Source organism: Lontra canadensis, unplaced genomic scaffold, assembly GCF_010015895.1.
Source record: "Lontra canadensis isolate GAN:19392208 unplaced genomic scaffold, GSC_riverotter_1.0 scaffold93, whole genome shotgun sequence".
Lineage (NCBI taxonomy): Eukaryota > Metazoa > Chordata > Mammalia > Carnivora > Mustelidae > Lontra > Lontra canadensis.
In genome coordinates this window covers 6787814-6803027 of record NW_022631087.1, presented here as the reverse complement: position 1 = coordinate 6803027, position 15214 = coordinate 6787814, and the positions used below count along the sequence as shown (strand labels likewise).

At 57.9% G+C, this 15214-nt stretch overlaps 1 protein-coding gene across 3 annotated transcripts; it reads left to right on the top strand.

Annotated features, from left to right (window-relative positions):
• Positions 1-576: 576 nt before the first annotated feature.
• IL2RB (interleukin 2 receptor subunit beta) lies at positions 577-14948 on the top strand. Of its 3 annotated transcripts, none has more exons than XM_032836588.1 (10): positions 577-796; positions 3983-4103; positions 4307-4424; positions 5254-5332; positions 7484-7589; positions 8962-9110; positions 9580-9745; positions 10210-10324; positions 11717-11801; positions 14131-14948. In XM_032836588.1, exons 2-10 carry the CDS (start codon positions 4016-4018, stop codon positions 14881-14883), a joined length of 1659 nt encoding a protein of 552 aa, XP_032692479.1. In that variant the 5' UTR covers positions 577-796; positions 3983-4015; the 3' UTR covers positions 14884-14948. The 3 variants fall into 3 exon arrangements, with proteins under 3 accessions (XP_032692479.1, XP_032692481.1, XP_032692480.1); XM_032836590.1 differs by having other exon boundaries at positions 579-796; positions 4310-4424; XM_032836589.1 differs by lacking the exon at positions 577-796 and adding an exon at positions 3276-3329.
• Positions 14949-15214: the final 266 nt, after the last annotated feature.

Here is a 15214-nt window from a genome sequence, read left to right as displayed (position 1 = left end):
GGGCCCCCAGTTTCTCATCATTTGGAAAAAAGTCCTGAGCACGGGGTGGATGGGGAGGAAAGGCTTAGGAGCTATGACTTGAAAAGAAAGCTTCTAGAATGCTTAGTAAGACGCCAGCAAAGTGTTTGCAAAGTCCTAGATCAGGGTCTTCTCTGAAAGCTGAATTAAGTAGTGGGCTCCCTGGAAGCCTGGGTGAAAAGGGAGGTCTCTGAGAGGTGGTGGTATAGGTGTGAGTAGCGCTGGGGACACCTCAAAGGACTTATTAGTGGCTGTGTGTGTGTTTGTGTGTGTGACTGGATGAAGGTGTCAGAGGCTTGAAGTGGCCCCCTATGAGATGGGCTGGGGTGGTGGAGGGGGAAAAAGAAGGGGCTGTACCCCTCAGGCTCCTACGTGCCACAAGGCACCCATATGAGAGGGACCGGGCGTGTATGCGTGTGTGTGTGTGAGTGCGCGAGAGAGCATATGTGAGTGTGTCGGCTGCCAAGACACCCACACGGTCCCACCTCCCCCCAGCGGGGGAGGAAGATCTTTATCGGGCCCCTAGGTGCTTCAGGAGTTTCAGAGTTTCTCACCAGCCTGATCTCTCCCCGTCCCCACCCCAGGCCTTGCCCCCTCCATCCTCTGCACAGGAAGTGGGCTGGCCCTGGGGTTTTAGTCTTTGCCGGCCTCCTCAGCCAGCTGCTACCTGGGCTGCCTGAGTTGGAGGGAGTCAGAGCCGGGCTCCGGGGGAGATGGCTGCGGACTCAGCAGCGGAGAGATCCCGAGAGAGCGCACTGCGGCCCCATGTCTCAGCCAGGTGACTTTGCCCTCACCCTGCCGCTGCCTGGTTCCCAGCGACCTGGGGTCTCCCTCCCGGCCATGCCAGCAGCTTGGGGCTGGAAGCGAAGGTCATGGGACAGCTTCCAGCTCTCATCTCCTAGATGCCCCAGGAGGTTCCACTAGAACTTCCATCTCCCAGCCCTCCTGGCCCCCAACCTTATCTCGAAATCCCTCCAGGATGGGGCAGGTCCTGATCAGGGTTTTGGCTTTGAAGAAAAAGCTGCTCCCTAGTTCTGGGCTACCCCTCCTTCCCAGCCCATCCCTGGGGAAGCTGGGGGCTGCTCTGGGATAAGGGGCATCCTAACCCAGAAGGGGTGAGGAAAGAGGCAGGAGGACTGGGAGAGGAGAGGCCAGCTGAGCCCCAGATGGAGGACACATGGGATGTGGGGTAGGGAGACACACGAGCTGTGGAATGGGACCCATGTTGGGGAGGCATCCCCGTGTAAAGTGCTCCTTAAGAGGCTCTGGGGTGGGAGGGGAGGAAGGGGGCCCCTCTGAGACCTGGCCATGAAGTGGGGTTGTTTCCTCTCTGGGGGCCCTGGGCGGCAGCGGGGGCGGGGGGCACAGACTGGCGGGTTTGAGTTCGGATTGTCCCTCCCTTGGCCGTGTGAGCAGACAGGTCTGTAGTGTCTCCAGGCACCACTAGAGTGGATAGGATTCCATCTCTGGGGCTGGCCTTTCTCCTGGGGACAAGGCCTCCTGTCCTGGACTGTGTTTGGAGACCTCAGCGGGGGGTGGCTGGGAGGCAGAGCCATTTCTGAGGGACCCCCTCCTAGCCCTATAGCCTGGATTCCGAACCCAGCTGGGGAGATGCTTCTGGAGTTAAACAGCAAGAGGCCAGCTCCCCGCCCCTCCGCCCACCACCTTGTGTGCTGGGGGGCGGTGGCCAGGAGGATGAGGCAAGATGGTGCCCATCACAGCTGGTGGTCTGGCTGTGGAGCTCTTGCCTCTGGTCCTCACCCCACCGCCCCCTGCCCTCTGCCCGCGCCTCCTGCCCCCAGCGCCCCATGGCCCACAGTTTCAGCCCCAGCAGTGGCGGGAAATCAGGCAGTACTGACCCAGTTCAACACCTGGCTCGGCCCCACTCTGGCCTGGGTGAGAGGCTTACTGGCCTCAGCCTCCTCATCTGAGAAAAGGAGTCATAACGGTACCTACTCCCAGGGTTGCTGCAGGGACTAAGTGGGGTGATATCTGCTGAGTGCTAAGGACCTGGGCACAGAATGAGAGTCAAGTATTAGTCACCAGCCCTGTCACCATTCCCGTCCTCATCCCTGTCACCATCATCACCATTGTCATCATCATTGTCATCTCCTCACTTGAAATCAGATGACTGGCTTTGAGTCCAGCTGCCCGGGGCAGCGCTAAGTTCAGTCTTGGCATCTGTCGCAGGGGTGGTGGGGGTGAGGACAGCCACCTTCCAGGGTTGCAGTGGGGACCTCATGAGTCAGTGAGTGTCGCTGTGCCCCCATGAAGGGCAGGGAGTGTGGGTGTGCGTGCGAACCCAGGGCTCATGGGGCTTAGGACTCAGAGGTCCTGCTTGCTCTCCCTGAGGCTGGGCCCGTGGCCTTGAGCAGGTTCCTTAACCTCCCTGAGCCTCAGTTCCCTGCCTGGCCGGAGGGTGCAGCCTTGGCGCCGTCTTGGAGCCCCCCCTGCCCCGACTGGCTCAGGAACAGCCCACACTCCCCTCTCTGTGCCCTTTGCAATCGTGATGTACATCGCTGCACCCTTTCTGCTATGAGTGGTGGGGAACTCGTTGTAGATGGTGTTTCTGCTCCGCTGGCTCGCCGCGGCTGGGGCTGTGGTTTGGCCTTGACCTTCCTGTGATCTTGTATGCCTTTGCCCCGACTCTCCTCCTGTCATCCTGAAGCTCTATACCAGGTCCTGTCTTTGGTATGGGCTTGCCTTGCCGGATGGTGCTGGCCAGGGGCGGCACCCTCCAGGGGGCAGATAGCACCCATGCTCCCAGGCCGTGACTGAGTGAGTAGGGGGGCACAGGGAGGCTTACTGGACCCCTTGAGGGTCTCAACGCTGTGCCCTGTGCTGTGGGGGGGTTCCCAAGGAAAAAGGCAACCAGCCCCCATCCCCTATCCCCACTGGGGAGCTCCCCATCCCGTGGGGATGCTGGGCCGGGGACTCCTTTTCGAACTCAAGCCAGACACCTGACAGTTGGCCTGTGCCCTTGCTGGGCCCTGACTCCTTGACTCCAGGGGGGCTGGTGACCTTACCTCTGGGACCAGTACCTGCGACGGGGTCTGGGCAAGGCCGAAGGATGTGCGGGAACAGGCCCTGTGGGCGAGCGAGCGGGGGGATCAGATCCCAGCTCTGCCTCTTCTGCACACGTGACCTTGGCGGGTGAAGGACTCGGAGCCTTAGTTTCTTCATCTGTGTAAGGGGATAATACAAGCACCCAGCCCCATGCCTCCGGGGAGAGAAGATGATCTAGTGTATGTAAATTGCTGGGCACAGTGGGAGTGCTCAGTACACCCCTGAGTACTGCTGTGACATAGTCCGTGAGTATCGAGTGTGTCGCCCGTCTCAGTGGTGGGGGAGACAGAGTCAGAGAAGCTATAGCAGCCCCTGTCTGGGCTCTGGGTCTGCCCTGACTTGGATTCCACACCTGCCTCTGATCAGCTCTGTGATCTTGGGCAGTTTATTTTACATCCTCGTGCCTCAGTTTCCCCATCTGAAAATGCAGATAATGAGAGGATCTCCAGTAGAGTTTTTGCTGCTTCATTTAAAGAGCGGAACACAGTCTGGCTTCTAGGAGCCTCCTGATGATGGTTTTAGGTGTGACTAAGGGGACAGCAGGGAAGGGAAGAGGTGAGCTGTAATCCCAGCTCTGTGCTGGTCTCCCTGTGTGGACCCGAGCGAATCTTTCCTTTTTCTGGTCCTCAGTTTCCCCAGCTTTTGAACAAGGGCGTGGGCTCTCTCAGAGAGCCCTCTAAGCCCTGACAATGTATGGCTCCCCGAATCCCCAAAGGAAGGGAGCATGTGTGGGGCTGAGGGACTAGCAGGTGCAAAGGCCCTGAGACTGGATGGTATTGGCTTGGTAGAGAGTGGAATGGGCCACCCTGAGATGGGCAGGGCTCGGCCCGCCTCTCACAGCGACCAGGGACCTGGAGCAGGTGTTCACTTGTGCTTTCTTCCCCTTTCTTTCCCCCAGGGCTCTCTTCCCCAGCTCCCACCCGTGGATGTGATGGCAGCACCGGCTCTGTCCTGCTATCTGTCCCTCCTTGTCTTCCTCCTGGCCCTGGCCATCCCTCAGGGATTCACAGCGGCAGATGGTGAGGATCCTGGCATCTGGATAGCTGTTCTTTCTCTTGGGAAGGCGGCCAACCCTTGTAGAACCCCTTTCAGGACCCCTGCTTCTGGGCAGAGGCCCTTCAGCAGGGGCAGGAGGGAGGCAAGGGCAACGGGACCAGAGATCAGGCGTCCACCTTCTCCCTTGGCCCTTCTGCGGCCAGCCACTCATGCCTCATCTTGTTAGCAGACACTCCCAAGCTCACATGCTTCTACAACTCAAAAGCCAACATCTCCTGTGCCTGGAGCTGGGATGGGGACCCACAGGCCTCGTCCTGCAAGATCCATGCTTGGCCAGATAGACGGTGAGTGTGGGGTTGACCAGCAAGAAGGCAGCATCTCGGGATCGGTGTGCGGGGTGGGGGTGTGGTTCCTATAATCTTAGAATCTTGGGACTCCTTCCTGGCAGACTCCAAGATGTTGCACTTTGAGAATCTGGATTGATAGGACCCACAGACTCTTGGTGTCCCTGAAGTCTGGAAAACAAAGGGGCTGGATATTTAGACTGCTGGAACCAGGGCGGGAGTGAGGAGTGGGGGTCCAGGCTGCAGGGGAGGGGCCGGAGATGAGCTAGACAGGGTAGTTTGGGGACACTGGGCTGTGAGACTGATGGGTCAAGACTAAAGTCGACTTCAGAAGCAAGGGGCGGGGGAAGAAAGGGGGCTCCCTAAGCTTTCTGAGAGACATCTAGGGCAGCTATGGAAACAGGGGCCTGGGCATGGTTGGGATTCTGGGGGCTGGGAGGGAGTCAGGGAAGGGGCTGCTGTGATCCGTGCATCTTGATGACAACAGCAAAGGTGGCTTTGGGTTTGGCCGTGGTCTTGGGTGGGTGGCGATTCCACAGGGTTGCAAGTCCAGCCCTGAGGGAAGACTCTGGAGGGCTTTAGGTGGGGAGGCCGACGTGTCCTGCACTGTTTGCTTCTAGAAGATCACTGTGGCTACTGTGAGGCCAGGCTGGGGAGGACAGGAAGAGGTGCTCGTGATGGGAGGGGGAGCAGGTGGGGGTATGGGGGTCTCTACTGAGGTTGGCATAGAGCCTGCACAGACTGGCCTTGCTGCAAGTGTGGGGCCATCCCGAGGGCCGGCTCTGGGGGTCCCTCCTTTTGTCCTAAGGAGGTTCTTTTGCCTTGAAAGGCCTTGGAACAGATCCTGCGAGCTGCTCCCACTGAGCCCGGCGTTCTGGGTGTGTCACCTGATTCTTGGATCCCCAGATGTGAGTACTGAGAGCCGAGAAGAGAGCCCAGGGGAGGGCAGGTGCGGGGCGGGGAGCTTCAGGGGCAGAGCAGGGCTCAGAAAGCCCAGTGGCTTTGACTACAGCCGGTGGCACAGCAGGCTGCCCCGGGGCAAGAGAGGCAGAAGGAAGCAGGGCAGCATCCAAAGGCCAGAACTCAGGGCTGACTGAGGCTTGAGAGATCTGTGGTCCGAGGGGCTCGGTCATTCTGCCTCTGCTCCACTCTTCTCCTCATGCTTTGTGGGTCCTGCGACACTTCTGTACTCTTTATCAGGTGGGGGGAGGGGTGCCCACCCGTAACAACACCCCCTCTGAGTCTTCCAAGGTCTTGGCAAGTGCAAGGCAGCATGGGCTTAAGAGTGTGGATCCTGGAGCTGAAGGTTTGGGCACCTGGTCCCAGCTCCACTGTAACACCCACTGGGTGACATCAGGCAACTGCTGCGTCCTAGGCTTCCCTTCTCGAAGTGGCAAGAATGACGGCACCTGCCTCGTAGAGCTCTTCTGGGGGTTAAAGCACTAAACACCGTGCCCAGAGCAGAGCATGCACTTGACTTTGTAGTCCGTGGATCCTGGGGACTTTGTGGGTGGGCTCCAGCACTGCCTCTTTCTTACCAGAGAAGAAACTGAGGCTCAGAGAGGCCCTGCCAGTGAGGGGCAGAGCTGGGACTGAACCTTCTAGATGGGCATGTGGCCACGTCCATGCATGGGCATCAAATTACTGTTGGTCACGCCGTCCTTGACAGGAGTGGGCACTAGGGTTGCCCAGACCACCTCTTCCAGCCGTCATCGGGTCATACCCATTCTTAAGGGGCAGGAGAATGTGGAGATAGGCTCACACGTCTGGAGTCAGATGGCCATGCCTGTCCCCGTGAGCTCTGCAGAGGGTCTGCCTTCGGATCCTGGCCCCACCTTTTCCTCGCTGTGTGACCTCAGGCGAGGCCCTAGCCTCTCTGAGCTTCAGCCTTCTTGGCTGCAGGACGAGAAGAGACATAGGGCTTGTCTCACAGGGTGTTGAGTTAAATGAGAGAACGTGTGTCCAGCACGCAGAAGAGCGCGTGGACAGAGGATGAACCCAACACAATATATTCCTGGCATCTTTATAAGGACTATGATCATAGTAATAATGACGATACTACTATCATTATCTGGAAACATCAGGCCCCTACAACAGCCAGACACAGCAAGGGGCAGCGTCCTTGTGTTGGAGAGGGAGGAATTGTTCCCAGCTCTGGGGACTCATACGATCAGGTTCAAGTTTCGCTCATGGTGGGCCCTGTGGCAGGTAGGTCAGAGGGACTGTTTCCTGGGTCCTGGACCTGAAAACACCACCTCAGAACCCAGAGCACAGATCTGGAGGGGACATGCATCAGACTTTCCTCCCACAAGGCGCTCTTCTGCACAGGGAGGAGGCTGCCATAAGCCTCTCATTCCACAGCCCTCGGTCAGGTGTCACAGCCTAGGGCTGCGTCTCTGTGGGGACAGTGGTTACAGAGGCCTGGCTTTGAATCCAGACTCCCCTGCTGACCCGTGCGTGACTTTGGGCCACTCACCTGCATTATGAGGATGGTTTGCTCTGACAATCAGCTAGAGGAATGCCTAAGGCACCCGAATAGGGCCTTCCCACGGGAGAGGCTTGCCGCGTGCCCATTTCCTTCCCCAAAAGCCAGGGTGTGGGAGTGGGGAGAGGTTGGCTTTCACACTCCGAACTGTTACACAGGTACAGTTCCAGACCTGCCTTCTCTTGGGGGCTCATCCTGTTTGCATGCCTCTTGGAATGGGGAACTCCCTCCCTTTCAAGGCAGCTCACTTCACTTTAGATCACGGATCAAACTCTGCTTGCTGCCTGTTTTTGTAAATAAAGTTTTATTGGCACACGGCCATGCCATTCTCCTATGGTGTCTCTGGTTGGTTTTCACAGGCCAACAACAGAATTGAGTAGTTGCGACTGAGACCGTTTGATCTGCAAAGCTAGAAATATTTACTTTCTGCACCCTCACGGAAAAAGCCTGCCGACCCCAGCCTTAGCCGGAGGGGCTCATGGAGGGGCCCCACTTTTGTTGTGGTCTTGGTCTTCCCTCTCTCCTATTCTCCCCACCACCCGCGCCCCATCCCTACCATGTCCTTCTCTTGCAGGCTCAGAGTCTGACTGCAGCTGACATTGTCAAAATGAGCGTGATATGTCACGAAGGGGGGAGGTGGAGGACACTGATGACCCAGGACTTCAAGCCCTTTGAGAACCGTGAGTGAGGAATTGGGAAGGGTAGGGGGACTGGGGCGGGCTGGGAACCCCCGTCCTGTTTTTCCCTCTGGGACCCTCCCTGATCCAGTCTCTTTCCATACCCACGTGTGACCTCTCACTGCCCACTGCCCTCAGGCTGTAGTTCTGGCTCCTTCCCCCGAAACTCAGCATCTGGCCCGGGCTTCCCAATCGAGCACTGCTCCTCTCCTGGCCTGTATTCCTGTCACAACCAAAGGCCAGCTCTCTGAATTCAACTTGCCCATTCATGCCTCTGAGCCCTTGCATTTGTGGGTGCCACAGCCCAGAAAGCTCTTCCTTTCAGAAAAGTTCCCCCTCACCATTCAAGGCTCAGTGAAAAGTCATCTCCACCAGGAAGCCTTCCCAGACTCTCCCAGCCCTTCGTACCTCCTCTTTCAGGGTGTTTATGTTTTTTCAGGGTCCTTAATGCCTGATTTGGGGACTGTCTCCCTCACTGGGCTGTGAGGTCCCTGAGGGCAGAACGTCTATCTTCCCTAATTCTCTACTCCAAGTACCCAGCACCAAGCCTTATCTGGGCAGTGCTCTGGGAAGGTTTTTGAATGACTGCATGCCCAGTCCCATCCCCAGACCATATAAGGGAGAAAGGGCGAGATCTAGACAGTGTGCTCAATGCAGCCTTGCCTTAACAGAATGAGGTCTGCCCAGAATATCATTTCACATGTCTGAGCCTCAGTTTGCCCATCAAGAATGGGGAGAATCAGTTATCGGCTGGACCCTGGGTTGCCATAAGGAGTCTGTGAGTCTGTGACTGCTTAACACATGCTCAACAGACATTCACTTAGTGTTATTCGTGTAGTTCAAGAGTCCCAGGCTTAGAAAAACTTAGGTCAGTTTAATTTCAGAATTATTAAGTCTTATAATCCTATAAGGTTCCTGAGATTCAATTAAATGACATGAAACGATTCCTGTAAAGCTCTCAGATCCATTCTGGAGGCAGAGAACAGAGGCCTTCATTTGTTTTCATACAGCAGATTATCAGGTGTCTTAATCAGGTAATGCTCCAGGCACCAAGAATATGTCGGAGACCACATTCCCTGCCCTCAGTGAGCACACGATCTGCTGGGGGAGATGGAAAATGAACAAAGAACCCCAAATAAATACTTGGTGTATCAGGTGGGGTTAAGTGCTAGGCAGGAAAATAAAACAGGTTAGGGGGTAGAAGAAGTCTTCTCCAAGGAGGTGAGGATCTCTGGGGGTGAGGAGGGTGCCCAGGAGGGAGAAGGAGCAGGTGCAAAGGTAGAGATGGGGGCATGTCTGAACTTTATCCTCTTGGCATGCCATGGTGACCCAGCATCCCCCGAGGTCACTATCTCTTCCTCTCTCTCACCTCCAGTTCGCCTGATGGCCCCCGACTTACTCCAAATCACCCACGTCGGGACCCACAAATGCAACATAACCTGGAAAGTCCCGCAGTCCTCCCATTACATTGAAAGTTACCTGGAGTTTGAGGCCCAGACAAGGTCCCCAGGCCACAGCTGGGAGGTGAGTGCATGGCCTGGTCCCCACCTGTCCCGACTCCTCCCTCCAGTCCTGGTCACCCTGTCCAGGCTTCATGTCAGCAAAGTCACGGTAGTCCCCAGGCGGCCCCTGCTGCTCCCCTGTCCTGCCTGCTCTGGCCTCCCCGCCCCGTATGTGCCCCCCAACAGCCCAGGGCTTCCAGCTGGTGGCAGATGTCAGGGCTAGAGTTTATGTGAGATTTCAGAGGCCCTGGGAAGCAACCTGTCTGTGCAGCTCTGTGCATGGATGGTGAGTGAGAGGGAGGGGTTCAGGATGCCCTTGGGCTTTGGGGCTGAGTAGTCAGGGATGCGGGGGGGAGAGTGGCAGGGGAGGAGCTGGCAGGGAGGAATGCAGGTGTCGCCCACCAGCCTCCCAGCCAGCCCCTGCCATGGGAGGTGAGGTGGGCTGTGGGGCCCCCTCCACTCTGACAGCCCCCCGCCTCTCTTTGCCCCAGGAGGCCTCCGTGCTGATCCTCAGGCAAAACCAGCAATGGATTTGCCTTGAGACACTTACTCCGGGCACCTTGTATGAATTTCAAGTGCGGGTCAGGGCCCACCTAGGCAGTCACAAGGCTTGGAGTCCCTGGAGTCAGCCCCTGGCCTTCAGGACGAGGCCTGCAGGTACCAGGGGACAGAAGGGGTGGTACGGAGCTCAGACCAGAGGGGATGGCTGGTGTGTGGCCTGGAGGGCAGCTGGTGGGGGAGGCCTAGGACTGGGGTACAGGGCTCAGCCTGAGTGGGGCTCATCTGCTATGGTTAGCCCACTCATTGTGACACTGCAGGGTGAGCAGTGTGGTCGGGGTGGGCTGCTCGCATCTGGAAGCCTCAGTTTCTGCATCTGTAAAGTGGGCACTGTGCTACCCGGCAGACTGCTGTGATGAGGCACGCGATGCCCCTTGTCAGCTGGGCCCACGGCAGGTCTCCTGGGCCAGCCGGGACCTGCCAAGGCCTTGGGTCAGAGGCCAGCCTGTCCCTAGGCACCAGGGTGGCTGCAGGGGGTGGGGGATGCTAGAGGGATCTGCGCGAGCAGGGGCACTTCTCTAACCTCTCTCCCTGCTTCTCCTCCCACCCCTGGGTGGCTTCAGGGAAGCGGACTCCGCCCTTTCCTTGGTTTGGCCATGTCACCGTGGGCATTAGCAGTGCCTTCGGCTTTCTCATCTTGGTCTACTTGTTGGCCAACTGTCAGTACATCGGACCGTGGTAAGAGCCCTCCTTTCCCGCTCCTTCGTGCTCTCATCTGACACATACCCCCTGACTGCTCAGGCCCTCAGCTCAGACTCCTGCTCAGACACACCTGTGCTCCCTCTGCCCTCCCCACAGTCCTCCCTGCCTGATACCTAGCTTTTCCCTGGCACCAACCCCCAAAGACGGAACCCCAGGGAACCAGCCTGAGGGGAGCCGGGGAGGGAGAGCCCCATGGAGACCCCGCCCAGAGCATGACTCTGAGTATGTGTGTGCACATGTGTGTGTATGCGTGTGTGCAAATGCCTGTCTCTATGTGTATGTGTCCTCAGGGATCTCTCTAGATCCCTTTGTCGAGCCCCAGCTCAGTGCCAGGGCTGGTACTGAGTGCTGGGAATACAAGGGCAGGCTACATACTTGCGGTCCCAGCTTCATTGAGCTCATGGTCGCGTGGAAGAAGGCAGATGTTTATAAATCATACGCAAGTACAATGACACACCATGATAAAAGGGTAAAGGAAGGTACTCGATGGATTGGAAGCAGGCCACAGGGAGAGGAACCTTGGCTGGGGGATGGCCCCAGAAACATGTCTAAGGAAGTGATGATTCCCTTGAAATCTGAAGGAGGAGCTAACCAGGCATGGGGAGGGGATGGGGAGTGCATAGGCAAACAGAGGAAACAGGGTGTGCAAAGGCCCTACATGTGTAATGCAAAGCAGCATGACAGCAACTGAGAGTTCAGGGAGGCAAGTGTGGCTGGAGACCAGAAGGGGTGGAAGAGAGGGCTAAGGAGCCTGAACATCTAACCAGCATCTAAAGCAGCCAGGCTTTCTGGGTCCTTGAGGCTATGACCACATTTTTGAGGCTGATGCATACAGATACCGGGGCACTCAATGTGGCAAGCAGAGCATGGGCTGGAATTCAGCACCCACTCACTACCCCCCTAAAACCGGGAGCCCTTGGGCAGTGCACAACCTGAATGACCATCCATGACAGTCTGGACATGGAGACACACAATCTGGTCTCTTTCCTACCTCCTGTCTCCTTGTTCTCTCTACTCCAAACATTTGGCTCTGTGCAGTCCCTGACCACTTGGGCTCTTGTGGTCCCCCACCCCCACATCCTTCTTTTGCACAGACCTCTGCTTTGTGTCCACAGAATGAATGGTCATGTTGCACACTTGGTTCGTGTCTGTCTCCCCATCAGAATGTCAGAAAGAGACCTTCTCTGTCTGCCATTCTTGTGTCCCTAGGCCCCCACCCTCCCTTACTGGACATTCACTTTGTACTGATCCAACAGATGAATGCGGAATGGCTCTGTACCCTCCCTTCAGGGCAGTGGGGTGCCAGCAGGACACCATGGCCCCTTTCCCTTCTCATCCTCATTCCGTCCCTCCTCTTCCCCTGTTCAGGCTGAAGAAGGTTCTGAAGTGCCACATCCCAGACCCGTCGGAGTTCTTTTCCCAGCTGAAGTCAGAGCATGGAGGAGATTTCCAGGTAGGAGTCTGGAGCTGGCGGAGAGAGGCAGGCATCTGGCTCGGGCTGGCAGGGGGGCCGCCAGAGGTGTGAGTGGGTGGGGAGGTGGTGGGTTTGCACTTTGCGAAAGGAGACAAATACTGAAGCAAGCAGCCTCTGGGCTGGGTGTGGGTCCCTTTCCCCAGCTCAGGCACCAGCATTCTCAAGCTGAGTGGCACCTCCTGTCTGAGCCAGACAGTCTGGTTCTAATCCCGGCTCCAGCCCTTTCTGGCTGTGTGACCTCGGGCGCGTTATGGAATGACTCTTGTGCTCAGCTTTCCCACTTGTACAACAGGGAGGGAAACTTACATAAGTGTTACTTACGTGGATGGGCCCAAGATCACTGGCTGGCATGTAGTAAGTGCTCAAGGGGCCCTAGCTAGAATTTTGGTCACCAGTCTGTTGACTGAGCAGGACCTGCCCCTTCTCCGCACCGCCCCCCATCCCCCACAACTTGTGCCGACTCTCTTAATGGGCAGCGGTTCCTCACCCTCTGCAGAAAGCGCTGCGCAGGCTCCAACACCTACTGGGCCAGAAATGTCAAGAGTTGGCTTTGGAATTCCCTATTACGGCTGATCAGGGCCCATTCTGGAATTCTTTGGAAAACTCCCAAGATTTGGGGATAGCTTGCCTACAGTTCTCTCGATGTGGGGGAATGGACCTCCTTAAAATTCTTCCTAAAGCCCTAAAGATAGTGAGCTCCCTGTCAACAGAGACATTCTAGCAAGTCTTGGCTGACTGTATGTCAGAAATATAGCAGAAGGGACTCCTGGTTGGAGGCTGGACTGGATGCATCCTTAGTCCTCTTCCCGGGTGAAAACTTTCTGATTCTATGGGACTAGGACCTTTTGAGCTGGGAGTGGGGTCCATCCTAGAGAGGTACCAACCACTCTGTCTTCCCATGTGGTCATCCCCAGGTCTAGATGCTTGCCCCAGACCTGGGGTGTGGAAGGTAGATCCCAAGGAGGCTGTGGGATGCGCAATGTGGTGAGGGTTGGGGCGGGTCAAGGGGACCCTACCCTCTCCTCTGCATCTGGGTGGGAGGTCTGCTCCTCTCTCCCTACCCCAGGACCTCTAGCTACCAGGCCACAAGGCCCACTGCTCTGTCCAGGGGACCCGGGGATATGTATGCCAGTGTGTGAGTGTGTGTATGTGAAGGGGGATGTGTTCCTCCTTGCACCTGCCTCCCTGCCCCGTCCCCCCAACTTCAGGGCACTGAGGACGGAAGCCCAGGCCCAGGAAGTAGCTGACCCTCTGAGAGGGGCCGGCACACCAGTCAGGGCTGGTCACAGCCCCGGCCTCTCCTTCTGGTTGCACAGCCCTTCCCCTCCTCCCTTGCCTCCTCCAGGGCTGGACCCCCCTCCCCACTCCACTCCCCGGAACCTGCTCTCTCCCTCTCCCTCTCTTCCCAGCCTACTGGGCGCAGGAGTGTAGGAGCCCAATGGGCCTGGTCCGTGTGCTCAGGGGATGCCAGTCCAGCTGCTGAGGGCTCCCAGGACAGAGGGCTGTTGGGTCCCCATCACACCCCCTGAGGGCCTGCTGTCCCTTTCACTTCTGTGGGTGGTCTGCCTTTTGCCCTGGGCCAGGGAGTTCCGCCTTCAGTTTCTTATTTTGACATTCTCCTGTTCACAATAAGGAAGTTAGGAAAGAGGGGGCTAAGTGTTGCGGGATTGAGGCTCAGAGAGGGGCAGTAACCTGCCCAGGGTCACACGGTCAGTGAGGACCAGGACTCTCCGGACTCTGGAGCTACCGGGAAGGGCTCTGGTGGGTACTTTCTTCTCTCTGTGGAGGGACAGTGTGGCAGGAGGGGGCTGCATATCACTGGGGGGCGGGCAGAGAATGTCAGGACCATCCGCGCCCACCAGAGATTTTGTCAGAGAGCCGGCTGTGTGTTCAGGGCTAGGGGATGACCCCTCTCTGGGCATCTGTAAGGTGGACAAGATGGGCTCCATTCAGGGCCCTTTCAGCTTTGACCCTGGTTTGTGGACTCACACACTTGGCTAGCCCCTACCTGATGCACTGAAGCTTTTCCCCTTTGCCTGGTGCCTCGTGTGGTGCCAGGCTCACAGCACCATAAACAATCCCTCATCGAAACAACACATCCCCTGGGCACCTACAGGAATCACCTTCCCCAGGCTGACCCAGAGCATTCTGCAAATCGGTGTGTGTGTGTTGCGGGGGGGGGGGGGGTGTAGTCAGGGAGGACTTCCTGGAGGTGGAAGCCCTGAGTAGACCGTAATGAGGAGTTGTTGCTGAGATTCTGGAGGAGGAGGCATCCTACTCACCTTCCATCTGTTCTCTCTCCTGGCAGAAGTGGCTCTCCTCGCCCTTCCCCTCATCATCCTTCAGTCCCAATACCCAGGCACCCGAGATCTCCCCGCTGGAGGTGCTGGACCGGGACACCAAGGCCACACAGCTGCTCCTGCTGCAGCAGAAGGGGCCCTCACCCTCGGCCGAGACCAGCGGCCACTCGCTGACCAGCTGCTTCACCAACCAAGGTTACTTCTTCTTCCACCTCCCTGACGCTCTGGAGATCGAGGCCTGCCAGGTGTACTTCAGCTATGACCCCTGCACAGAAGAGTCCGAGGAGGGCGGGGCTGGGGCGCCTGAGGGGTCTCTCCTCCCACCCCTGCCGCCCCTGCCAGCAGAAGACGATGCCTACTGCACCTTCCCCCCTGGGGATGACCTGCTTCTCTTCTCTCCCGGGCTCCTGGGTGGCTCTGCCCGCCCCCACACCATGGCCAGGGGCACTGGAGCCTGTGAAGAGAAGCTTCCCCCCTCTCTGCAGGAGGGAGCTCCCCGAGACTGGGCCCCCCAGGCCCTGGTGCCTCCCAACCCAGGAGTGTCTGACCTCGGGGATAGCCAGCCACCGCTGGAGTGTGCCCTAGGAGAAGCAAGAGAGGAGGTCCCGGCCCCTGGCCCCAGGGAGGGGATCGGCTTCCCCTGGGCTAGACCCCCCGGGCGTGGCCAGGTTGGAACCCCTGCCTCCTGCCTGACCCTGAACACCGATGCCTATGTGTCTCTCCAAGAGCTGCAGGAGCAGGACCCGGCTCACTTGGTGTAGACAGACCAGGCAGGCTGCTGCCCACTGTTGTGCCAGGCCCAGGTGAGGACTCTGTCCTCAAGGCTTGTCCGCTGCTGAGTCACCCAGTGCCTAGCTGCCCCCTGGACATCCCTGCCCTGAGGGCCCCCACCCAGCCTTGCCCACTCGGGCATTCATTTCCAAATGGCAACTGCTGCTCCCCCGTCCTGTGGCCCAAGCCAGGAATTGCAGTGGGTGGGGACACTGTGACTCCCCTCAGCTGTCACGGAGTCCCATGGCTTTTGCCTTTAAAGCATCCCTCCTCTGGAGCCCTGCAAGGACTCTTCAGGGAGAGATCTCGGGGTTCTCCAGG